The 25,061-nt window shown below is 45.1% G+C and overlaps 1 protein-coding gene across 4 annotated transcripts in view; it reads left to right on the forward strand.

Moving 5' to 3' along the window:
- osbpl8 (oxysterol binding protein-like 8) overlaps window positions 1-24,159 on the forward strand; it is a gene marked incomplete at its 5' end in the record, with an annotated part of 107,705 nt that extends 83,546 nt beyond the window's left edge. For 3 of the 4 annotated variants that reach the window (XM_080757206.1, XM_080757207.1, XM_080757208.1), the window contains 16 exons: window positions 1,326-1,410; window positions 1,950-2,115; window positions 3,268-3,493; window positions 5,976-6,160; window positions 7,400-7,481; window positions 7,617-7,715; window positions 8,937-9,033; window positions 9,346-9,444; window positions 10,279-10,376; window positions 13,514-13,603; window positions 15,649-15,785; window positions 16,710-16,895; window positions 18,460-18,547; window positions 19,584-19,689; window positions 19,846-19,951; window positions 20,413-24,159. In XM_080757206.1, coding sequence (XP_080613332.1) covers window positions 1,326-1,410; window positions 1,950-2,115; window positions 3,268-3,493; window positions 5,976-6,160; window positions 7,400-7,481; window positions 7,617-7,715; window positions 8,937-9,033; window positions 9,346-9,444; window positions 10,279-10,376; window positions 13,514-13,603; window positions 15,649-15,785; window positions 16,710-16,895; window positions 18,460-18,547; window positions 19,584-19,689; window positions 19,846-19,951; window positions 20,413-20,548 — 1,986 coding nt within the window. In that variant the 3' untranslated portion in view covers window positions 20,549-24,159. The remainder of the gene's footprint in view (window positions 1-1,325; window positions 1,411-1,949; window positions 2,116-3,267; window positions 3,494-5,975; window positions 6,161-7,399; window positions 7,482-7,616; window positions 7,716-8,936; window positions 9,034-9,345; window positions 9,445-10,278; window positions 10,377-13,513; window positions 13,604-15,648; window positions 15,786-16,709; window positions 16,896-18,459; window positions 18,548-19,583; window positions 19,690-19,845; window positions 19,952-20,412) is intronic. The other variant, XR_013963537.1, reaches the window with a different exon arrangement.
- Window positions 24,160-25,061: the final 902 nt, after the last annotated feature.

A 25,061-nucleotide genomic window follows, 5' to 3' on the forward strand; every position in this document is an offset into this window, starting at 1 on the left:
AATGGAATAGAGAAATTAAACATCATAAATCATTATGAGTGGCTGTGAGTTTAGTTGCTAAATCGTGACTATTTTATTAACAAAGAAATACGCATTAGCACGTGGGGGCGACAATGTGCATGGTTGTTCAGGAATAATGAGCTTTATTCCATAGTCTAAAAATGTCAAGACATGATGTTTTTTCCATATTCTAAATGAGCCATTGTCAAGACATGATGTTTTTTCCATGGTCTAATTGAGCTATTGTCAAGACATGATCATTTTTCCATGGTCTAGTTGAGCCATTGTCAGGAGACTTGGTAAGAACAAGTCCCAATCGCATGACTCATACTCTGCTCACAGGTACAGCTGTGCAAGATAGAACGGTAGCCTGTAGGGGTGTAGTCTAGGAAAATTGGCCTCAGATCCTGTGCAGCAGGGGCGTGGCCCAGTGCGTTGCGTTTCAAATGAAATGCGAATCAAAAGACAGGGGCGGGTTCCACATGGAGTGGGCGCTACATCTGAATAAGACGGAAGGGAAACAATTGCTCCTTGAGCGGTGGTGGCCTACTACAATTCAATTTGGAATTGGATTCCCTTCGGACTATTTTCATGGTATGCACAGTGCTTCAGACCGGAAAGGGGAGTGTCCGCTCAGATTCTGAGCGCAATGTACTTCCCTCACAGGGAAGTACGCCCGCCTAGTGGCGAAAAATAAAACTTCTGGGAACTCAGATTAGTAGGGGTGTAACGATATAGTAACTGCATCGAAAAATCTATTTTAATTTGAAGAAAGTATATGGAAATGAAAACGGCAACATTGACTATGTATCGAATCGTTTTGCTATGCAATTCATCGATTGTATCAATACTATATTTTTGTGTAAGGTATTTACAGAAGCAGTGAGTGCATTCTCCGGCAGCGGCAGCAGCCACGGCGCCGCCGACAACAGCCGTGGCAGTGTTTCCTCTGCCGTGGCAGTGTTTCCTCTGCCGTGGCAGTGTTTCCTCTGCCGTGGCAGTGTTTCCTCTGCCGTGGCAGTGTTTCCTCTGCCGTGGCAGTGTTTCCTCTGCCACCGGCAAAGCCTCCTAATCCGCCACAGACCAGCGGCTGCCGGCACCTGCCGCTTGCTGCCGGCACATGCCGGCACATATGCCGCTTGACCGGCAAATTTTGCCGGTTTAATCATAGTTTTACTGAGGATAAGGTTAGGAATAGGTTTAATCATAGGTTAAGATTAGGAATGTTAGGTTTAGGCATAGTCTTACTGTAGACTCTACTTTGAGCCTTAGACAAGAACAAGACGAGACGAAAACCGTCTAACTCTCTCACGCTGTCCCAACAGGGTCCCAAAGGCGAGGCGGTGGGCTCCATCACCCAGCCATTACCCAGCAGCCACCTCATCATCCGTGCTGCCTCGGAGTCTGACGGTAATCCATAACCCTTGCTACAAGTGTCTTCATTTTCAGCAAAATCTAAATAACAAATCAAACCCTAGTGAATTTCCAGGATACTAGACTTGTACGTGCCCGTCGGCCACCGGAACGATGCAACTTGGGAACCTAATAATACCCGTTGTCAACTTGTCATAGAACCTGTTTTGTGTCAGTGCAAACTGACTGTGAAAAGTGGAGGGGTTAAGTAATCAATTTGCAGGTGTGGGGTTGCCATGGCAATCGATTGGCTGAGGCAGAGGCTGGAAATTGCACAGTTGAGGGGACTTGGCCTCATTAGGCCCACTGGTCAGAGCCTGACCAGAGCCTTTTGTGGTGGTTCTGGAGAACCGTAGGTCCGACCGACTCGATACCGGGCACTGCACTCCCTGCGGGGGTGTGGAACGCGTGTGTCGAATTTGACGTCGGTGGGACAAACGGTTCTCGAGTTACATGCATTACAACCACGCACGCACGCAGACAGAGACATGGCGCATTTATAGTTACATAACATGATTTTCTGTGACCTTTGGCAGGACGTTGTTGGATGGATGCTCTAGAACTAGCCCTGAAGTGCTCTAGCCTGCTGAAAAGGACCATGATCCGGGAGGGCAAGGAGGACGTGACCATCGCACCGCCGTCCGGAGAGCACTCCATCAACTTCTACAGCCTCCTCCGAGCACACAACATGCAGGGCTTTCAGTGAGTGACAACAAATAAGTTCACCTTTATCGCGGACTTCATGCCATCAGCCTATGACATAAATTATCGGCGACATTATTATTATTAGTGATGTATAACTCAAATTATGTTACAACTCATATGTCTAGGGGTAAGATGAGTAGGCAACATAAGAAGGAGGAACACGAAACCATGATCAAATGTGAGGTTTTATTATAATAGTAGATATAATAAACCGTAATCAAAAGATATTTACAATAATGGCTCTTAAACAATCAAACAAAATACAATAAAGAACGCCTTTCCGAAGGGCGTTTGGAACAAATGGCTTAAACAATATACGGTAGTTTTCACAGTTAGTAGTCACACAGAGTAGCGGGTCGGAGGAAGACCATAGTGATGTTCCCCGACAAGCTGTCTCAAACTCAAATGAAAGTATCGGTGTAATCACAGCCCCATTAACTTACATTCTACATTAAATGATACGTAGCTTGCAGAGTTAGTTCAGTCAGATATACTTGAGGGGTTTCATACTGTGCTCAAGGGGTTAATATGCTGCATTACTATGTAGGTGTATTCATTTGCTGATGTGGCAGTCAGCTGACCAATTGGGCGGGGTATTTAAGCTCACCTAGATCGCATGTTTCTTCCTGTCTACCTCTGCATATGGTTCCTGGTTGTTATTATGTGATATTTTCTCTGTTATTTCTGTTGGGGGGGGGGGGTTGTTATTGTATATCTATCTCCCTGCTCTTAATGTTTAATGATGGTGTTTAATTATGCCGAGCAGGGAGAAATAATTTAGCAGAGCCGCACGCCAAGATAAAATATTATATGCACACTTGTATTCTCATTCAATAATAAATATTGGTTAAATCTATTCGTGAGTTATCTGACTGAACTTACAGTACATTCTACATATTTCAGAGTATAAATCATACGTGAAAAACTACTTAAGTGGCCTACTCGGTTGGCAGCATGCATACAAAATTTGATCGGTCCAGCGGTTTGTGAGATTAGCTCCGCACAGACACTAGATATGATTATGTTGGTATAATAGCTCTATTGTTGAAGACCTTTGTGGTTGTTATTTGTTGGAACGTAGAATTCGTCTGATCTGAATTGTTTAGACATTTATTCCTCTCCTCCGCCCACCCTGCTCCTCCACGCCAGGTTCAACGACAGCGACCAGTTCAAGGACCCCGACCTGTACTCGGACAAGTCTGACCGCGAGGGCGAGCAGGACCACGAGGAGTCGGACCCCGAGGGCCCGGAGAAGAGCGAGGACAGCGACAGTGACACGTCGGAGCGCCAGGACGACTCGTACATCGACCTGGACCCCAACGAGGCCCTGAGGGAGACGCCGTACCTGGAGCAGTCGCACGAGGAGCTGGGAGAGGTACCGTTACTATGCACTACTGTCTAATCTCTAATGTCTATGAAGTCACGAGGAGCTGGGAGAGGTACCGTTACTATGCACTACTGTCTAATCTCTAATGTCTATGAAGTCACGAGGAGCTGGGAGAGGTACCGTTATGCACCACTGTCTAATCTCTAATGTCTATGAAGTCACGAGGAGCTGGGAGAGGTACCGTTATGCACCACTGTCTACTGTAAAATCAGTTAGATTATAGTTACTAGCCCTTACCCGTTGTGAGATATTGCCCCCCCCCCTTGTGGCCGTGGGGGGTACTGCGCCCTGGGTGCGTTTTCGTTATGCCCTCTATATTACTATGGTCAATGCCTGTGTGAAAAGTGGGAGTGATTGGTGCAGGCGGTGAGGAGCTACGGCAGTGACAGTGACAGACGGACATTGACTGAATTATAGTATGATGATAGTCACCAATGTACACAGTTTTTAAATATTTATTTCCAAAAACTTTTTTTTTTACATAATAGGTAGTTAAAGAACGAAAATACATCGCCTGGATGCAACTGGGTTGGGACGTATCCTCAGTGATGTATCCCAAGGTCATCAGGGTTTCGGGTCTCTCGAACATCATACCCCTCACTCGGGTGACCCAGCCGGGGTGATCAAGTCCCAACTTACGTCCCAGTAGCTACCCTTGATCAGAACCACTAGGGAAAGACAGGGCCGCACAATCCGTTGGAACCACTCCGGAACTACTATGCCGGGACTGAGAGAACAACTAAGAATCAGGCTTATACTGGCTTGTCTTAAGTATGTTATTTCAAAATGGATTGTTATGCACAAACATGTTGATCGCTGTTGCAGGACCAAAACATGAACATAATAGAATAAACGAAGTCTGCCCTCCGAATTCATTTTCACGTATGTCTCATAGCTGTTAAATCCATAACTTTTATGTCCTATCTGGGAACTGGGTCTGCTACACGACATTTCTGCCAGTGAGCTACAGGGCCTTTCAAACGTGAAACGATTTAACGCGACGCCGCCTATAGTTAATTTCCAATGAGACCTGCAATTTTGCGTGGAGCACTGCATGGGGAGCAGTCGCGGTGTGACAACGCAAGCGTATTTACGTGAGCGCGGTCCCGTTAATTTGTTGCGCGTGTGCTCGTTTCGTGCACACGACCCACGACCTGGATTTTTTTCTTTTTTTTTCGCCCCTCTTGAGAAGAGCTGTAGCAGGCCTCTCGTTGATCCAGGCCACGACGTGTGCGTTCCTCGCTTCACTTTTGGCCCTTTATAGGTTGTTTCACTTGAGTCTCGACTCCGTCACTTCTTTTCAATTGGACACTAGATATCTCAGCTACTGTGTGTTGTGATTGTCAAACAATGTGTGTGCACGCACGCACGCATGCACACATGTCATGCATGCGTGATGTGATGAGGGCTGTGAAATATTGATGAGGTGACAACCTACTAATTAAACTACTGCTACATTTAGGAGCTAAATCTTCTGTATTAATTTTCAGTGTGTGAATCTATATATGCAATGTGTGTTAAAGTCTAGCTTGGATGTTGGCAGCTGTACTCTTGAACTCGAACTTGAACTTGAATACCTCCACACGAACACATCCAGCATGTTTATCGTACCTGTAACCTAGCAACAGCCACGGAAATAATTAAACTCTGGTTGCACTATCCCGTTATCCCAGTCTATAATTGAGTGTCACGTTTTCCAGCTTAAAAATAAAGCTAGTGAATAAATAAGCATAGGAGTGAGAAATAGAAACGTGACAGATGGCACGCAGACAACGAGAGATGGACAGTCAGGGACTGACTAGAGCAGCGCTTCCCAAAGTGGGGTCCGGGGACCCCCAGGGGTCCTTGAGGGAGTTCCAGGGGGTCCCCCAGCTAAATGATATGGTTTGGAACCAAATGGGCCTGTAACTCTGAGAGTGTACAAACGGGTCCATTTGGTTCCATTTGTACACTCTCAGAGTTAAATTAACATTGATTCTACAATATACATTGGAGTCTCAGAGATAGAAATGCCATTAAATAGGGATCGACTAAGGGCCGATTCATACTCCTATTTTACCGCTGTTTCGGCGCTGTAGTGCCGAAATTATTTCGGCTTGTCAGAAATTTTCAGTATCACCGAACAGCCGACTTTAGGACGGTACCCGCCCCCCCCCCCCCCCCCCGCACCTCAAATGACGTCAAATTGTAGGCTCTACAGCGCCGAACCGACTTTTATTCGGCTCTAAAATAGGAGTATGAATCGGCCCTAATGCATGTGAAACTGGGGGAGAATCACTGCTAGAGCCGTAAAAATCTTCTCTTTTGGGGGGGGGGGGTCCCTGGAAAATCTCTTCAAATGGGGGTCCGCGGGGCTAATTAGTGTCAATTTGGCGGTCGTTTCCTTGACATGACATAGTTTTGGAACCACTGTGCTAGAGCATTGCAGTCTAGTAACACGACATGGCCGTCCTGTCCTGTCCTCCCCCAGGCCGGCGAGGAGTGCCAGACGGAGACGGTGTCGGAGGAGAACAAGTCTCTGATCTGGACGCTGCTGAAGCAGGTGCGTCCAGGGATGGACCTGTCCAAGGTGGTGCTGCCCACCTTCATCCTGGAGCCGCGCTCCTTCCTGGACAAGCTCTCCGATTACTACTTCCACGCAGACTTCCTGTCCGAGTAAGTGTCCACTACCCGCTTCCCCGTTCTTCCCAAGGATGGGAAGTGAAGACCGTACGGTGGAGTCCATGTTGCTCCCTGGAAGGAAAGAAACATGCGCAGTTGAAACCAAGGAAGCTGAACGCGGAAGTGTTGGCTGCATATAGCCCATTGTACATGTTTCTTTCCTTCCAGGGAGCAACATGGAGTCCACCGGTACGGTCTTCGCTTCCCGTCCTCTTTCAATAGTCCTTGGTTCTTCCTACCCGATTTTCGCACCTGTGAGGGGTGTGACTCGTGGGAGGGCGAGAGCCCTGTATGCAGATTCAAACACACTGCCTTTATTTACCACAGCAAACAACCTTTCATTGGAAAGGCTACATTATTTTACTTTGACACTATAAACTATTTAGTCCGATTTAGTATATGTAAGGTTTTGCCCACTCAAATGGTACCTCGTCAGATAGTACCAACATACTGTAGCCTACAACAACTTCCGTGAACCGACTTCACTGTAGTAGCCTTTTCATAAATTATATTTTGTACTTAGGCTGTCTGCTGTCGTGAAATTTTATAGTTAGAGAAATTCAAAGTTTCAACACCAAAGTAGTAGGTAGTAGTAGTTGTTGTGAATTATGAAACTTTATCCTTTATCCTCGTGTTGCAATTCTATTTTCGAAATCGAGTAGTGCATGACTCTTTTGCCCTATTTACCCATCCTAGTACAATGGTGTCGCTTGCTGGATGTAACTGGTCGTCGGCAAACTGTCGCAGTCGTGCGTTGAAGTTTGAATTACCGCTCCAGTCACTTCTGAGTTTTGTTCCACACAGGCTTCATGGGCCAAAGTTCTTTTAAATAATTTCCATACAATAGCATTTCCAATAATAAAGGATCTGTCTTCTTTGTGTTATACAATTCCAATCCTTTGTCACTCAAAGATGTTTCAAAAAGAGTTACTGATTCTTAAGTCTGATAAATCATTGTTTAAGATTTATCAGACTTAAGAATCGTTGACCTCCCAGTTTATGTTGGATTGTAACTGAGCAATCAGAGACATGTTTCTGTACGTGTCGTTTGGATTTATTGACCAATTCTTCAATGCTCCTGATGCGTATATTTTATACTCGAAGGGTAGTCAGGACGCAGCAAGTTGTAGATGGTCTATTTTTGGACAGAGTTACAGTGTGAGTGTAACTTTGGTTCTATGATTCTGGATCGTGAGAGAACTGAGAGAATGGTGTCTTCTTGCTCCCTCCCAGGGCGGCCATCGAGGAGAACGCTTACAACCGCATGAAGAAGGTGGTGAAGTGGTACATCTCTGGATTCTACAAAAAGCCAAAGGTCAGAATATAAAATATAAAGGAATCCAACCATCTCAATGAACTGGTGGCGTAGCCGCCTGAGCACCTTGGCTGCAGAGTGATCTAGTAAGATAGTGGCGACACGCTTTGATGTTGTTGTCCTTTTCAACCCCAGGGTTTGAAGAAGCCTTACAACCCCATCATCGGAGAGACCTTCCGTTGCATGTGGCTTCACCAGAAGACCAACAGCAAGACGTTCTACATCGCGGAGCAGGTGACGCTAACGACACTGTACACACACACACACACACACACACACACACACACACATGGCTTGATTGTATTAAAACTGTAATGAGAGGAGCTGTTCTATTGGGAGCTGGGAGACAGAGAGAGAGATTGGGACTTGTTCTTACCAAGTCTCTTGACAATAGCTCAATTAGACTATGGAAAAAACATCATGTCTTGGCAATGGCTCATTTAGAAAATATCTTGACATTTTTAGACTATGGAATAAAGCTCATTCCTGAACAACCATGCACATTGTCGCCCCCACGTGCTAATGCGTATTTCGTTGTGAATAAAATAGTGACGATTTAGCAACTAAACTCACGGCCACTCATAATGATTTATGATGTTTAATTTCTCTGTTCCATTTGTAAATTGGAGAGAGAGAGAGAGAGAGAGAGACAGAGGTGAAATGAAATGAAATGAGGGGAAGAGATAAACGAAGGAAAAGTGAGACGGGGAGGGAGGTGTAGATTACAAGCCCAAACTATGAACAGAAAATATTTACTCTTCATGTGGATTTTCTATAAACCTTTCACTATTTTTCTCATTAAAACATTCCTAGATGCAATATATATATATATATATATATATATATATATATATATATATATATATATATATATATATAAAATGCTCTCTTCCTACCATGTTAACCTTCAGGTTCTGTTGGGATTTGGAATTGATTAGTGACCAGCAGTGTTGTTTTTGGCAGCAAATTTTGATTCTAGTTTTAGTCATAGTCTCCTGAATATTTTTCATTTAGTTTTAGTCACATTTTAGTCACCTGGAATGTCTTAGTGTTAGTCTAGTTTTAGTCAACTAAATATCATAAGATTTTAGTCGACTAAATCTACAGTTGATTTAGTCGACTAAAAGTCGACTTAATTTTGGTAGGCCTTGATGCCGTCGTAAAGGCTGATTTTAGGATGATCTACAACGCGTTGTGAGCTTGTAGATCTGCTATTGTCAGCATGCAACCAAATGTAAAATGACTTATACTGGATCTCTTGTCCACTAGTCTTTTTCTAACATTTTAGTCTACTTTTTATTTGATGACGAAATTGTCAGTATCTTTAGTCTTAGTTTTAGTCATCATAGTTTAGTTTAACCATAATGGTGAACCGTAATGGTGAACCGTTAACCACAACCATAATGGTGTCGTAGATACATTATTCTGATCCGGGTTGTGCATTTTCTCCTCCAGGTTTCCCATCATCCTCCAGTGTCTGCCTTCTACGTCAGCAATAGGAAAGATGGTTTCTGTCTGAGCGGCAGCATCCTGGCCAAATCCAAGTTCTATGGTGAGCACACATTTTACACGTCTGGGTTTGCGTTGTGAGCTTGTAAATTTGCTCTTTTTGGGAGCCATCCTATTGGTGCAAACTGACACAAAAATAAACACACACACTGCAAGGCTATTAGAGAATAAACAGCACATAAATAAAACAGCAGAGATCTGATAGTTTTGGCACGCAACACTGGAACACTGCCATATTACGACCGGAGCACAAATCACACATTACCAACAACAGCCTGTTGATGGTGATTGCTGCAGTAATTAACAACGTTGCATGTGCGTGTGTGTGTGTGTGTGTGTGTGTGTGTTTCATCAGGAAACTCGTTATCGGCAATTCTGGATGGAGAGGCTCGTCTCAACTTTCTCAACCGAGGAGAGGACTACGTCATGAACATGCCCTACGCTCACTGTAAAGGTCAGAGTGCACGCCACTACGCTCACTGTAAAGGTCAGAGTGCACGCCACTACGCTCACTGTAAAGGTCAGAGTGCACGCCACTACGCTCACTGTAAAGGTCAGAGTGCACGCCACTACGCTCACTGTAAAGGTCAGAGTGCACGCCACGCCACACTTCATGTCAGCCTAAGGACTATACTCCTAGGAATACACGATAGTACCGTGCTTGCTCACGTCGTATTCAAAGTGTCTAATTTTCCACCAAGGAAATTAAACAGTTTTAATTAATTTAATTTAATTTAAAAGGCAAAGCCAGTCTCTATCAGTGAAAGAAATATTGTGTCTATACTACCAATGACTTTGTTACACCGTACATGCAGTTGTAACTCAAAGAGGGTACAAATATAACCACATTTTTACAGTCAACGCTCTGAATTCTCGAGTGCAGGCACTTGTTTTGACAGTTATCCATTCGTAATTACATCATTTTTAACCCAGTTAAAAAGTTTTCTGAAAAACCTATGTTTCTATGTCAGTGGTGCTCAAACTATTTCATGTCAAGGAGCCCCAGAATTATCTATATTTGACCGCGGACCCCCATCTGAAAATATGTTGTTCCAGGGACCCCCCAGAAGCAAAGATATGAGTTAAAAAAAACGTTCGCTCTGAAAGAATACATATTCAAAGATTTGCGCCACATTTTCAGGATCTTTCAAAAATCTACAAGCTCTATGAGTCTATAGATATGCTATTATTCAACAGCTAAAGTGTAACATGATGCTTAAAACACCAAAAGAGGTTCCTTCTATCCTGAATAATGTGGTTGAACATGACTGTCTCTCTGCTCTGCCAGGCATCCTCTACGGCACCATGACACTGGAGCTGGCCGGCCAGGTCACCATAACCTGTGAGAAGACGGGCTACAGCGCTCAGCTCGAGTTCAAACTGAAGGTATGTCACAAAATGTGCCCCGAATATCTTGTATACAATACAATAGTATGTTGACAGGCTGGCATAGCATGTCTTTGGCACGCCATTATAGGTGAAAGAAAGGTTTCCACATGTTTTTCAAAAATATGTCAACATGACAAAACTAGCAGATCTATAAGCTATACGCAAACGTATAGATATAGTGCAATACTGTCATATGATGAAGTATAGCAGTGGTTTTCAACCAGTGGTCCGGGGACCACCAGTGGTCCTTGAGGAGGTTCCAGGTGGTCCCCAGCCAAATGATGGAGAGTTGGTAACCAAATGGACCCTAATAGATCTTTAACTCTTGAGAGCGTGAAATGAAACCAAAATAGTTTAATCATTGTTAAACACCTGCACCTGCCCAAAAGCATGGAATTGTAGACAAAATGCCTACAAAATATTCTTTAGTTTTGGGGTCCTAAATGTCATCAAATGGTGGCCCCGTGGCTCAAATGCTGAATACATAGTGGGCCTTGACATGAAAAGGGTTGAAAACCACTGAAGTATAGAATAGGGTTGATATACTGTTATGATTCATGTGGAGGAGAAATAGTTTATTTGTATACCACATTTCAACTACCAGGAAATCCAAAGGGCTTTACATAAAACATTTCATTTCATGTCTCTGTCACTGTCACTGTCCATTACCCCATTATCCTATCCACACCCCTTCCCCATGCCCACACACACCCTTCCCCATGCCCACACACACCCTGTCCCCATGCCCACACACACCCTGTTCCCATGCCCACACACACCCCTTCCCCATGCCCACACACACCCTGTCCCCATGGCCCATGCCCACACACACACCCTGCCATCCCATGCCCACACACACCCTTCCCCATGCCCACACACACCCCTTCCCCATGCCCACACACACCCTGTCCCCATGCCCACACACACCCTGTCCCCATGCCCACACACACCCTGTCCCCATGCCCACACACACCCTGTCCCCATGCCCACACACACCCCTTCCCCATGCCCACACACACCCTGTCCCCATGCCCACACACACCCTTCCCCATGCCCACACACACCCTGTCCCCATGCCCACACACACCCTGTCCCCATGCCCACACACTTTTCCCAACCACAGCCTACACTCCAGGTACATTAACCACATGAACCCTAGTGTCCCCTATTCTGGGCATATACTGTAAAGGAAAATGGGGGGGGATGAGCAAACATTCGGTGAAAACGGTAGATCTACAGAACATGCTCACAACTTAACGAGATTTGGTTCAGAGGGGAAACGTATACAGACTCCTCCTAGGGTCAACAAAGGGTTTGAGTGGTTAATAGGTTCCCATGTAGATGATCCACCCCCATCTAAACCACCCGCATCAATACGATTGAACTGTATTGTCCAACAATGTGGAAGATTGATTTGTCTGCAGCCGTAAAATAAATAACATTTCTCATACAAAACAACCAGAAAACATACAGAGATGTTAATAACGACACCTAGAAAATCGGAAGGGAAAAGAAACGACCATTCCATTGTTCTTCTCAACCATTTCCTTAGCTCCTGCTACTTAAAGGTGCAACAAGGGAACACTTGAACCTCCTCCCAGAGGGCAGTAGTTGATAACTCACGGGATGAGAACATTTCTGACTGACCCCTAGAATGTTGCCTGCGGTCTGCATCGGTTGGACCAGCTTGACTGACCCCTAGAATGTTCCCTGCAGTCTGCATCGGTTGGACCAGCTTGGACTTTAGTTGCAGGTTCCCAGCCCGAACTGTGATGCTGTCCGTAACTGACGAGGCCCTCTAAGACTGCATGACAAGAGACTGACATACATTTTTGATCACCACCATGAACTTAAGTGGATGTAGGCAGTGCAGTCAGGTTGTTGTACTCTCTCCTACTGACACGGTCCACATTGGTGATCCTTAATGATTTGTTAATGAAATAAGTTATTTATATAGCACCTTTCACACACAGCTCATTTAAAGCCCAGGCAAGTTGACAGACATCGTTGTGAGTAAGCAATGTTTAATACATGGTTTTAAATTTGACTTTAAAACAGCTATAGTTGAGGGATTTCCTAATGGTCGGGAATATTGCTCCAGGTTTGTGGTACATAGCAGTGAAATGCTGCTTCGCCAGCCCCAGATGACCTAAGGGTTCTAGGGGGTTCATATGGCTTCAGCATGTGTGAGATGTAGCTGGGCCCAGAGCCACAGAGAGATTTATACACCTAAACAGTAAAACAGTATAATAATTCTCCATTAGTGCAATGTACTACATTTCTGGTGTGAAATGTTCTATATAACATCCCCCCCTCTCCCAAAAAAAGCATGCTAGACCCCCCGCCACAAAGAATTTCAGCGCCCGAGCAAAGCGCGGGCACTGGTGGTACTCATGTAAATATCCCAAGGTTGGCAGGTCTGAAATAGTAATACCAAGGAGTTTGTATAAGGAGACGTCTGGGAATGATCCCTGTGTCTTGGTCAAACAGAGGAGGTTTGATATTCAGTTAAAGTTGCAGCAGGCCAGAAACTTATACACCATATAGCTGTTTATGAGATACATAAACAGCTATATATACAGACATTTAATAGTGAATTCAGTTTTATTCCAGGCGACTGTTTCCCAGTCAGTGTGTGATTGAATTCTATGCATATCTCTCCCTCCCTCTCAATGTCTCTCCTTCACCCTTCCTCCTCCTCCTCTTCCTCTTCCTCTTCCTCTTCCTCTTCCTCTTCCTCTTCCTCTTCCTCTTCCTCTTCCTCTTCCTCTTCCTCTTCCTCTTCCTCTTCCTCTTCCTCCTCCTCCTCCTCCTCCTCCTCTTCCTCTTCCACATCCTCCTCCTCTTCCTCTTCCTCTTCCTCTTCCTCCTCCTCCTCCTCCTCCTCTTCCTTTTATCTACTTTCTCCTGAACATTACTTGGGTCCCTCCTTCCAACTCCTCCCTGTCCTGTCCTGTGTCCCCTGTCTCCTGTCCTGTCCTGTGTCTCCTGTCCTGTCCTGTGTCCCCTGTCTCCCTGTGCTCTCTGTCCCCTGTCTCCTGTCCCCTGTCCTGTCCCTGTCCTGTCCCTGCCCTGTCTCCCCCTGTCTTCTCCCTGTCCCCTGTCCCCTGTCCCCTGTCTCCTGTCTCCTCCAGCCGTTCTTGGGCAACAACGACAGTGTAAATCAGATTGCCGGGAAGATCAAGCTGGGCAAAGAGGTGCTGGCTACGCTGGAAGGACATTGGGTAAGAAGGATCTAAGATTGGTGAAATAGTTACAGTATATCTGTTGTAGCATCGAAGTGATTTTAAGTAATTATCTTGTTTAGTGATGTTTCATGAAGACATTTCTAATGTCTAACAAAATGTTCTAACGAAAGTGTGAATGTTCCTTATAAATTTGTCTTTTACTGTTCGGTAAACGTGTCAAGCTATTTCAGGGTAGATCTATTTGGGTTCAGATAACTGAAAATGTACCTTGACCACCGGTGGTCATGAGGAGAGATGGGGAGTGACACGCAGCAAAGGTCATGGTGATCAGGATTCAAACCTCCGTGACACACTTTCAGGCTGTCACTGCAGGGGACCACCACGCCGGGTGGCATTATTTTATGCTTTAGCTATTGAAAAATAGCTGATCTACAAGCTCATAGCGCGCCACCGAGTGGCGCGCTACGAGCTTGTAGGTCTGCTATTTTTGAAAAATCAAAGAACAACTGACATAGAAACATAGCTTTTTCAGAAAACTGTCAGGATGTAGAAGACATTTTTTTAATCTGATCTCAGGTCAAAATGGGTTAAAGAAAAACTGTTGCACCCCTGATTTATACTGACAGCCGGGACATGGACGTCTCTGCAGCAGGTATCCTTCATACTTCGTGTTTGATTTGGTTTCTCCAGCAGCAGCATGCAGCTGATGTGCTCTCCGTTCATTCAAAGAGGCTCAGGCATGATGATATATATATTATACAGTATACTGCGGGTGTACTGCAGGCAGAGGACTGAAGCATTATTATAGACATGGAGACGAAGATGAAGTGTTGAATAAATCGACTGGGGTTGGAGAATACTAACCATGTTAGCCTGAGCCTGCCATCCATAACAATGAGCTGAATCATTATGCTCCCTCATGCTTGCCACAAGGCATTCTGGGAAGGGGGTATTATTGTTCCTTATATAAGTGAGAGGATGTTGGTGCGTGCTTGCAGGCCAGGCCCATAGAAATAAGTCAATACTAGGGGTGTAACCATATAGTAACTGCAATTTCATGAATCGAAAGTATATCGATATGAAAACGGCAACATTGATTATGTATCGTATCGTATCGCAATGCAATGCAAATAATCGATTGTATCAATACCACATTTTGACACATTGACACTGGGTGAAAAAAATGGGTTACAAAATCATGGGATAAAAAATTCAAAAATATATATACATTTCTGTGCATGGTATTTAGCAATTTTTTTGAGGATAAAGGAAAAAGAGGGGATTAATTACTTTGTTTAAAATAATGTCAATGTATTTTAAATTGTTACTGTATCTATTTCAAATCATTGAATCGGATCGTATCGGATCGCCATAATGAACCAATATCGTCCCTGTATCGTATCGTCAACCACGTATCGTATCGCTGTTAAAATGTATCGTTACACCTCTTATCACTTCTGTTTCGATGCTCTCAGACTGTTTTTTCCGTCCCCCAGTTAGTCTTCACTTTTATATGGATTGAATTATAAGCGTGTGGTAAAGTGTCTCTTGTCTGTCTGTCTGTCTGTCTGTCTGTCTGTCTGTCTGTCTGTCTGTCTGTCTGTCTGTCTGTCTGTCTGTCTGTCTGTCTGTCTGTCTGTCTGTCTGTCTGTCTGTCTGTCTGTGTTTGTCTCTGTCTAGCAACGACATCTCAGTCTGTTCTTAATTGGCCAATTATTTAACTTGCCTGAGGCTTCCAGACGTTCTGCTAATGGTGACTTTGCCATTTCAGTTGATTGCAAGTTTGTTGTTTTGCCTGTTTTGGTGATGGAACATGTTGTCTCTAGCCTTAGCCTGTGTGTGTGTGTGTGTGTGTGTGTGTGTGTGTGTGTGTGTGTGTGTGTGTGTGTGTGTGTGTGTGTGTGTGTGTGTGTGTGTGTGTGTGTGTGTGTGTGTGTGTGTGTGTGTGTGTGTGTGTGTGTGTGTGTGTGTGTGTGTGTGTGTGTGTGTGTGTGCATGATGATGATGAGCGTCCTGCTGAAGCTATTCTGGAGTGTGACACATGACATGACATTTCCAGCGTGTCCCCTCCTCCCCCACAGGACAGTGAGATCTTCATCAACGATAAGAAGACGGGCCTGAGGGACGTGTTCTTCAACCCCGGCCCAGAGCTGAGGCAGAGCAGGCTGACGCGCTGCACCGTCCCACCCGAGGAGCAGAATGAGTTTGAATGCGAAAGGTGAACTTAACCCGTTTAAACCTACAAATCCTGACCGTTTTCTGAAAAACCCATGTTTCTATGTCAGGTCCTTGTGCACAGATAGAGGAAAGAAGATACTCGCACACTGTGAAGTGCCTTTATTTGCACGAGCATCGGAGCCCACAGTGTGCGAGTATCTTCTTTCCTTTATCTGTGCACACTACTACTCACCGCTCTGCACCTGCCCAAGTTGGGATTGGATGTGCATGTCTTTGTACCTTTTTCTATGTCAGGTCCTTGACATTTTGGATTAAAGGTAATGCCTCTACATGTATGTAATCTGAGACCTACCTTTATTACGTCACCATTGAGAGCCAGTTAATACCCTGTCATTGGTACATATCTTCATTACGTCACTCTCAAATCATACACATCGGAGCACCGGACAAACAACTTTACTTGCGCGCTCTGCTTGCGCAAGTAAAGACAAACATTAAACACAGCCCCTTTGTGAGACTGCACACAAAGGGGAATAAACAATACAACAACAGAAACACAAAAGAAATGATAACACATCAGACTGAATTATGTAAACTACAGCGAGGGGAAAAAAAAGATATTGCTTTAGATGTTTCTTGAATATTGGCAAGGCTAATGAAGACTTAAGTGATGCATCTAGAGAATTCCACAACTGAGGGCCTCTAAATTTGATGAATGATTTGATGTTTTGAAGTACGACAAGAAGGTAATTCAAAATCATCTCTTTGCCTTGTGGGATAGGAGTGAATGTCAGAAGTAACACGAAGAAAATTATGAAAAGAAGAGAATGTCTTTTTTTTATGTAAACATAAATAAACAGGTTTGAAAAACATTGACTTTGTCAATAGGTGAATAATTCCTTGTCATTTGTTGTTTCTCTCCTGATCTCATTGTGCTGTGTTTGTGTGTTGTCTCCCCCTGCAGGTTGTGGCAGCACGTGACGCGCGCCATCAACAACAAGGACCAGACGGAGGCCACCAACGAGAAGTTCATCCTGGAGGAAGCTCAGAGGAAGCTGGCCCGCGAGCGCAAGGTCAAGTGCGAGGAGTGGATCCCCGCGCTGTTCGAACAGGACCCCATTACCGGAGAGTGGCATTACCGATATGCTGAGTGAGTTGGAAGGAAGCCTGCTTAACAGAGTGTTGCCACGACAATGGGAAGCAACGCAATGTCATGGCAGTAAATAAGAAGCCTAGGTCGACTCAAGGCTAGATTGAGTAAGAAGGTGATCCCTAACGGATGTAATTACCGGTAATAACAATGCTGCTTTCAATTTGGACCTTCAAAGTGTCCTTCAGCCCAAGATACTTCGGATTCAGTCAAGACACATTGGACGTCTTGTCTTTACAGAGAGAGAATGTCTAAGAAAAAAACAGTATTCTGCATCGAAATGAAAGCTTCGACCTGTCTAGCTCCATTAGAATGCTACAAATCACACCCGTCTGAAGTGAGGCGCGCTCTTATCGTCGTACATCAGCATGATGTAAATTCTCCGTTCATTGTCAATGGGAATTTAATGTTTGCGTAGGACGAAAGTCTACACTAATAAACAGCCTTGTATTTGTGTCAGGGATTTATCAGACTGTTTTAAGGTCTCTGTGTTCCGTTAGTTCGTAAAGGACAAGGTGTGGGTTTTTTTTTACACGTGTTTGATGATAGTTCAAGAAGACATGTTCTGTTCTCTGAACATCAAACCTACCATAAGTTAGGACAAGGTTAAAGACAGGAAGAGGGAGCCATCTACTGGTCATTTTCTGTAAATGCAGGGAATGATTTCCTTCCTCACCACTATGTTTGTTCACTGTAACTTTGTGACATTGAATATTCACTTTTTCTAATAGGGCCTTGTTCATTAAACTTGCAAGAGTTACTTAAAATTATACAGCATTTACATTTAAAACTAAACTAAACTAAACTTTTATTTGAAACATCGAGACAGCGTTTTGCAAGTGTAGCTGACGCTGTTAACTTTTTTTTTTTTTCATTCTTTGAATTTAATGTAACCTTTATTTAACCAGTAAAAACCACATTGAGACTAAAGTCTCTTTTACTCAGTGTGGCCTGGCCAAGAGAAGAGGCGACGTCAGTAACACAGCTCTGCCAGTAACAACAAATACAAGATGATAACAGGACAGACATGCAACGTTCATAAATGCAGAACCCACTAACGAAGAAGCTCAAGGGAGAGCGGTAACGTCTAGTAACCAATAAAGGCTAATATATAACGCAACGGAATTTGCTAATAAACTAAAAAGCAAGAGAACCAACATTTGCTATATGTCAAAGCCGGAGCAGTGTTTGGGAAGTGTGCCCATGGCATTCCTTTTAATAGTGAATAGTTTATATTATATAATAGTGAATCGTTTAGTCATTCAGATTCAGATGTCACGTATATACAGTAGGCCTTGTACTGGAAGTTGTCTTGCATGTCTGCTTTGAATCATACATTTGCAGATTGTTAGCTGATTTTGCTTAGCATTTTCTCAATATGATATTTTCCTGCCATTGGGTGGGTGTGTTTTTTTGTGTATTTCCCAATTCTGCAAGTGTCATCCTTCTCTCTCCCTCTCCCCATCTTTCTCTCCGTGTGTGTGTGTGTGTGTGTGTGCGTGTGCGTGCATGCGTATGCGTGCGTGACTCTCCCCCACACCCCACCCACCCCACCCACCCGCAGCACGCGGCCGTGGGACCCCCTCAATGATCTGATTCAGTTTGAGAAAGATGGCTGGATTCAGACTCAGGTCCGACACCGCACGCCTATGGTACGTTCTGGCAGTGTTATTAGTCTCAGTAACCAGGGGCCGCACAGGAGGAACAATTGCAAGCGTCAGGTAGGTCGGCCCGATCAAATGAACCGCCGCCCACTCTCCCTTCCAAATTGTAATTTCCAATTATTATTGTTTTACCTCGCTCATCTCACCCGTCCTCCATGCATTAATTTGACCACCTAAGTGTCTGGTTTTGGCCACTCCCACCGCCTCGTTTTGGCCACTCCCACCGCCTTGTTTTGGCCACTCCCACCGCCTCGTTTTGGCCCCTCCCACCGCCTCGTTTTGGCCCCTCCCACCGCCTGCCTGCGCTGTCTGTGCCCTCTCTCCGAGCCAACCAAACCACCGACATCAACCCACACTTGGCGTGCCTCCACCGTCGCTGTTTGGCGGCCATTCTCCCCACCCTTCCACATTCTTCGTCCCACATCTATGTTCTGTTTTCCCGTTGTTCCCTGCGCTGTGACTCGGCGCGGTCACGTGGAAGTTTTTTGTCCTTTTTGTCGTGAATAACAAATAACTGCTTCGGTTTGCGTGCATGCTGTGTTTCCCTGTGTGCTCCGCTCGCTGCGAGCTGCAGCTAGCCCACACTGTCTACGCCTGGCCGTGCTTGTTTTGACAGACATTAGATATCTTTACTTAATTTAAGTAACTTTGTCTGGCCCGTGGCTGAGCAGCTCACAAGCATGCCTCCGCCTATGGCTGACAATGCACTGCACGGCACTGAGCACACTGTGTGTGTGTGTGTGTGTGTGTGTGTGTGTGTGTGAGACATTTAAGCTAACATACTAGCAGTTGTCTGGTAGTAGTGTACCATTTCCTTTTAATGTTATCGTTTTTGGTAACATTATAGTTATTGAAAATAGCCTGCATACATAGTGTTTGTGTGGCATGGATGTGCTTGGCTGTGTTTCATCACCTCGTTTCTGTGACTCGGGGGTGTTAACCTGCAGTGTGTGTGTGTGTGTGTGTGTGTGTGTGTGTGTGTGTGTGTGTGTGTGTGTGTGTGTGTGTGTGCGCGCGCGTCCAGGTGACAGCACCAAAGAGGAAACACAAGCATAGCGACAAACCTAAGAGTACAGAGAGCGGATGTTCCTCACCTGAGCTTGACCGCCAAGACTCCTCTGGCAGCGAACGTGAGTTGCACGCACACACACGCACACACTACTAAATTCTTTCTCACATATCTCACTATGTGCTACCATTAAATGTGCAACATTGAACAACTTGTATGAACTAAAACAAATGGAAGAAACACACACACTCAATACTCTCACTGTTTTTCGCTGCAGGACACAAAAGCAAACACAACAGCCGGTTGAAGAAAAAGGGAGCGGACCTGGGTGAACTTCAAAGTGCCATTGAATCCATCAAACAGACGCAGGAGGACATCAACAGGTGGGCGACGCACCCCACTGTCTCTCGCAACTCTTTTCATGCATCGTCTTTTGAGTGGTCCTATAGACAGCTACAGTATGTGTGTGCCTGGCTGGCTGTGTCTGAGCACGAAAATTGCGTTTGTTTGCTTTTCACCACCAAGTGTCACTGTTGCGCAGCCTAACACACACACATTAACTCTATATAATGATTTCGGGTGTGACAGTTACAGTACAGTAGAGGGACCCCCTGCGGGGACCCCACACAGTAACTCTGTCATTTCTCAACCATTTCGGACGCGGGGCGGCTCGCCGGAAACCCCCAGACGGAGTTGCACCACTTCTTTTTTGTAAGAGAGACTCGAGAGCATCAAATGACTGTGTGTGTGTGTGTGTGTGTGTGTCCCCGTCCCGTGTGTGTGTGCACTTGTGCGCATGTGTGTGTCCGTGCACTTGTGTGCGTGCGTGTGCGTCCTCCTCCAGGAGCATCGGCGTGCTGAGGAACCGCACGGCTGGCCAGGTGTCGACGGCAGGAAGCTCCTTCCTCCGTCAGCGCGACTATGTCATCATCTTCTTCCTCGTCCTGCTTCAGGTCCTCATCAATTTCATCTTCAAGTAGCAGTCGTAGCGCACGCACACACACACACACGCACGCATGCACGCGCTCGCGCTCGCACTCGCACACATGCACTCTTGAACTATTATGCCACACAAGCCATTGTTATGGTGACGGATCACAGCCGTGGACTTTGCGCTGGATGCCACTGGATCATCATCTTTAACCCAACACTGCCCCCTCCACCCATGCGGATAAAATGACCAAATGAGTTCTGGTCCCGACAAAAAACATGCCGGCAGTACAGTACATACAGTAAAGAAAACACACAGCCACGAGGGAGACGTTTTAAAGAAAAACAATTAAACTGTTATTTATTTTTTAACTGGTCTTAAACTGCTCTAAATCCACAAACTGTGGATCAAAGTGATCCTTGAATTTCAAAACGGAGAGAGGGAGAGGGGGAGGTCTGGACGAGAGCGTGTAGATCCCCCCCACCACAAGGACGGGGAGGTCTGGATGAGAGCGTGTAGATCCCCCCCACCACAAGGACGGGGAGGTCTGGACGAGAGCGTGTAGATCCCCCCCACCACAAGGACGGGGAGGTCTGGATGAGAGCGTGTAGATCCCCCCCCACCACAAGGACGGGGAGGTCTGGACGAGAGCGTGTAGATCCCCCCCACCACAAGGACGGGGAGGTCTGGGCGAGAGCGTGTAGATCCCCCCCCACCACAAGGACGGGGAGGTCTGGACGAGAGCGTGTAGATCCCCCCCACCACAAGGACGGGGAGGTCTGGATGAGACCCCGCCCGCCACTCCCAAGTGACTGAAGGTTCACATTTCACATCCACTCCCAAACTTTATGGAGCATCGGAGAGACTATGAAGAGACTGTACGTGGTGGAGAAAAAAAACTAAAAACACTTTTTTTAATTTTTAGGATTGTGCTGTTTTTCTTTTGTCATTTTTGGTGGAGGGGGGGGGGGGTGCGAGTAGACCTCTACTTGGAAAGGACAAACAAAACGGAAGGAGGGAGAGAAGAGGAATATCAAAAATGAAGTGGTCCAATATATGTGATTTGTATTTTTTATTACTAGTAGTGTTATCGTCATTATCAAACGCTTTGATGATCTGGCTTGAAGTTCCAAACGTGAAGAAGGAAGGGTTGACGGAACCATAATAAAGCAAAGCGACATGATAGTAAACCAAAACGAAAGCTATATATGTATATATATATAATGTTAAGTTTGCTTTTCGTCCAGCGCGATTCTTTCACCTTTTGCATACGACGGTCGATGTAAAAAAAATTAAACAAAACACAACCAAGAGAACCATGATGTTCTTACTGTACAGGTTAGCATGTACGGTATTAAGGAATGGTTATTCTGAACATTAACCTCTTATCGTATGTTGTCTTAATATAACGTTACTACAGTGTGAAACATTAAATGGTAGACACTTTACTGTTGGAAGGAGGCGATAATACTAGGTCCTTTTTTCTAATTATTAACTGTCACTGTTGTCCATAAAGACGAGTACGTAACAGGCCAAACACAGGTGTGTAGAATAGCGGTCGGTCGGTCCTGCCCGGCGGTGTAAATAAATTATCCACTGGGATCGACTAGCTCAAAAAAGCGCGCGTGGGGTTTTTCGCTGAGATGCCACACTACGTAACGCAGGCTCTCACTCACATCCTGTGCACAAGTCAGTCTCTTATATTCTTGTGTTTGTTTTGTTTTTTTATGTTTCTGTGCCGGTAATTGTATTGATTGATACACGCGTAGAGTTGAGGTGTGAACTCGCGCCCAGCTCACACATTCACACACACACACACACACACACACACACACACACACACACACACACACACACACACACAGGCACGCACGCACACACACACACACACACACATACACGCAAATCTTGTGTTCACCATATCACCGGTTAACGGAAACATAACCTGTTTTCTTTTTTTATTGTGTGTTGTTTTTTTATTCTTAGCCATGTAAATGTTTACAGATGTGTCTTTCTCCACTGTAGGAGTTCTATAAAGAGGTCATGCTAGTTTCATAGCCATTCTAGACAGTTTTAGCTGTGCATCAAAGGCACCCGGACGGACGGACGGACGGATGTGTGTGTATCTTATGTGTTAATGTGTTTTTAATTTTTTCTTTTTTTTTTGTATGTGCGTCTCTTCATTGCCTCAATTGCTCATCATCTTAATAATAGAGAAGCCAGACATGTGTGGAATGTGGAGAAAAAACTAAAATTTCAACACCAGTGCCTTCTAGAGTTGGGCTGGGAGTCATTAAGGTAAGGGGTGGGGGGGTGGTGGGTGGGGGCGGAGCATCACATAAGTCACATGTACAGGGAAGGATGTGCCATATGAAGCCTTATAGCGAAGAAGAGTCCCCGATTGGCTCCCCACCTCTTAGCCCCGCCCCTCTCCTGGAGTCACCGTAGCGACACAGCAGTGCGTCTCTGGATGCCGAGTCCTGCCACTAGAGAGAAGAGGTCTCTCTATCTCTCTCTCTGTCTCTCTCTCGCTGCATTGCTATCTCTCTCTCTCGCTGCATTGCTTTTTCTCTCTCGCTCTCTCTCTGCATTGCTATCTCTCTCTCTGCATTGCTATCTCTTTCTTTCTCCCTCTCTCTCTCGCTCTCTCTCTCTGCATTGCTATCTCTCTTTCTCTCTCTGTCTCGCTCTCTCTCTCTCTGCATTGCTATCTCTCTCTCTCTCTCTCTCTCTCTGCATTGCTATCTCTCTCTCTCTCTCTCTCGCTCTCTCTCTCTCTCTCTGCATTGCTATCTCTCTCTCTCTCTCTCTCTCTCTCTCTCTCTCTCTCTCTCTCTGCATTGCTATCTCTCTCTCTCAGGCACCAAATCCAGGGGAACAAACCATGTCTATGCTCGTCACTGTCACTGTTTATGTAAAAAAACAAAAAAAACAAAAAAAAGATAAAACAAAGACTAAAGATGTTATTTTTCTTTTCTATGTGGGTATGTTTTTGCACGTAGTTCTAGGTCCTTTTCCTTGTTTGTTTGTTTTTTGTTTGTTTTTGTCATCGTTTGTTTTTATCGATTGCAGATTTTTAAAGTCCCATGACTTTCAGTCTGATGCTGTCTGTCTCCATTCCTGGTCATTTGCAGCGTCACTGCGCTCGACGTTGAATAGTAAGAGAGTGGCGACACGCTTTGATCTCGCCGCAAAGCGGGGTGCCTTATGGACTATAGTTCCAAACATTGGAACTATCCCATTGAGATAGAATGAGCACTTCCGCATTCCGTTGTTACAATGGGAGTCAACGCTAGTGCCGTCACGCTCATAGTATTCCACTCGGACGTGCACACACTGTCGATGACGTCACCCCTTCTCTTCTCTCTCACACTGTCGATGACGTCACCCCTTCTCTTCTCTCTCACACTGTCGATGACGTCACCCCTTCTCTTCTCTCTCACACTGTCGATGACGTCACCCCTTCTCTTCTCTCTCACACTGTCGATGACGTCACCCCTTCTCTTCTCTCTCACACTGTCGATGACGTCAGCCCCAGACCCCCCTCTCTCACAGAAACCCCTCCCCTTTCCCCACCATGATATTTATTTATGTAACTTCCTGGAAGTTGATGATGGTCACTTGTAACATATCACCGAATAAAAACAAATGACATCCTTGGCTGTTTTGTCTTGGAGGCGTTTGTCACGATGAAGGGGTGGGTGGGGTCTTGATTCGTGGTGGTAATGACTTATAATTTGCTGTGTAATGTAATAACTTCTTCTTTGAAACCTTGGGAAAATATCTGTTTAATTGTGATTGCGATGCATATGAACTTAAAGGTAGAGTAAGTAATTGCCACTATATTCTAATAATACTCTCTCCTGATCCAGAGATGGGAAACATCTGCTCTACGTGATCAATGACCTCCCTGTCATTCCTGACGCTGATCGTGGGTTGCTGAACAGAGAGTGGGAGGGTGTTGATCTCTCATACAGTCGTCATCGCCTATCATCCATTCAACCATGTTTCTTAACCTACCTTCTGGGTTTCACTACATTATGCACACAAAAATCCTCTGGGAGTGCATGAAAGTAGCCACATCGATCAAGAGGACGTCCCACAATCACACATGTGGATGTACCTACTGTAGTGCACTCAAGAAAGACGCAGGAGCACAAAGTACCAACGAACTGGCCAGATGTATCGGAGAACCGGGATGACTAGACGCGACGATGGAGGGCTCATCTGAGGACCACCGTCCTAGAGAGAAGGGTCAGTTTGGGTATACACACACTGTACAGATATATTAACATGTTATTGTAACCTTTCTCCCACTTTTTAAATTACTATTTTATTTCCGTTCATTCATTAGTTTTTGTTGCTTTTATACAATGTTTTAGTCATCCTTTCATTCCACTTTTTCTTTTTATTTACTGTTTCTTGTGACTAATGGCCAACACGAGCGGTTTGTGGTTTACACGTTTCTTTCCTACTACTGTACATTACATAGACCTTGCCATTCTAGACTGTACAGTCCATGCTTTGTCATGTTTGTGGAAACAGCAGCTCCTAAAAGCTGT

Source organism: Protomyctophum bolini, assembly GCF_963924005.1.
Source record: "Protomyctophum bolini genome assembly, chromosome: 23".
NCBI classification, from domain to species: Eukaryota; Metazoa; Chordata; class Actinopteri; order Myctophiformes; family Myctophidae; genus Protomyctophum; species Protomyctophum bolini.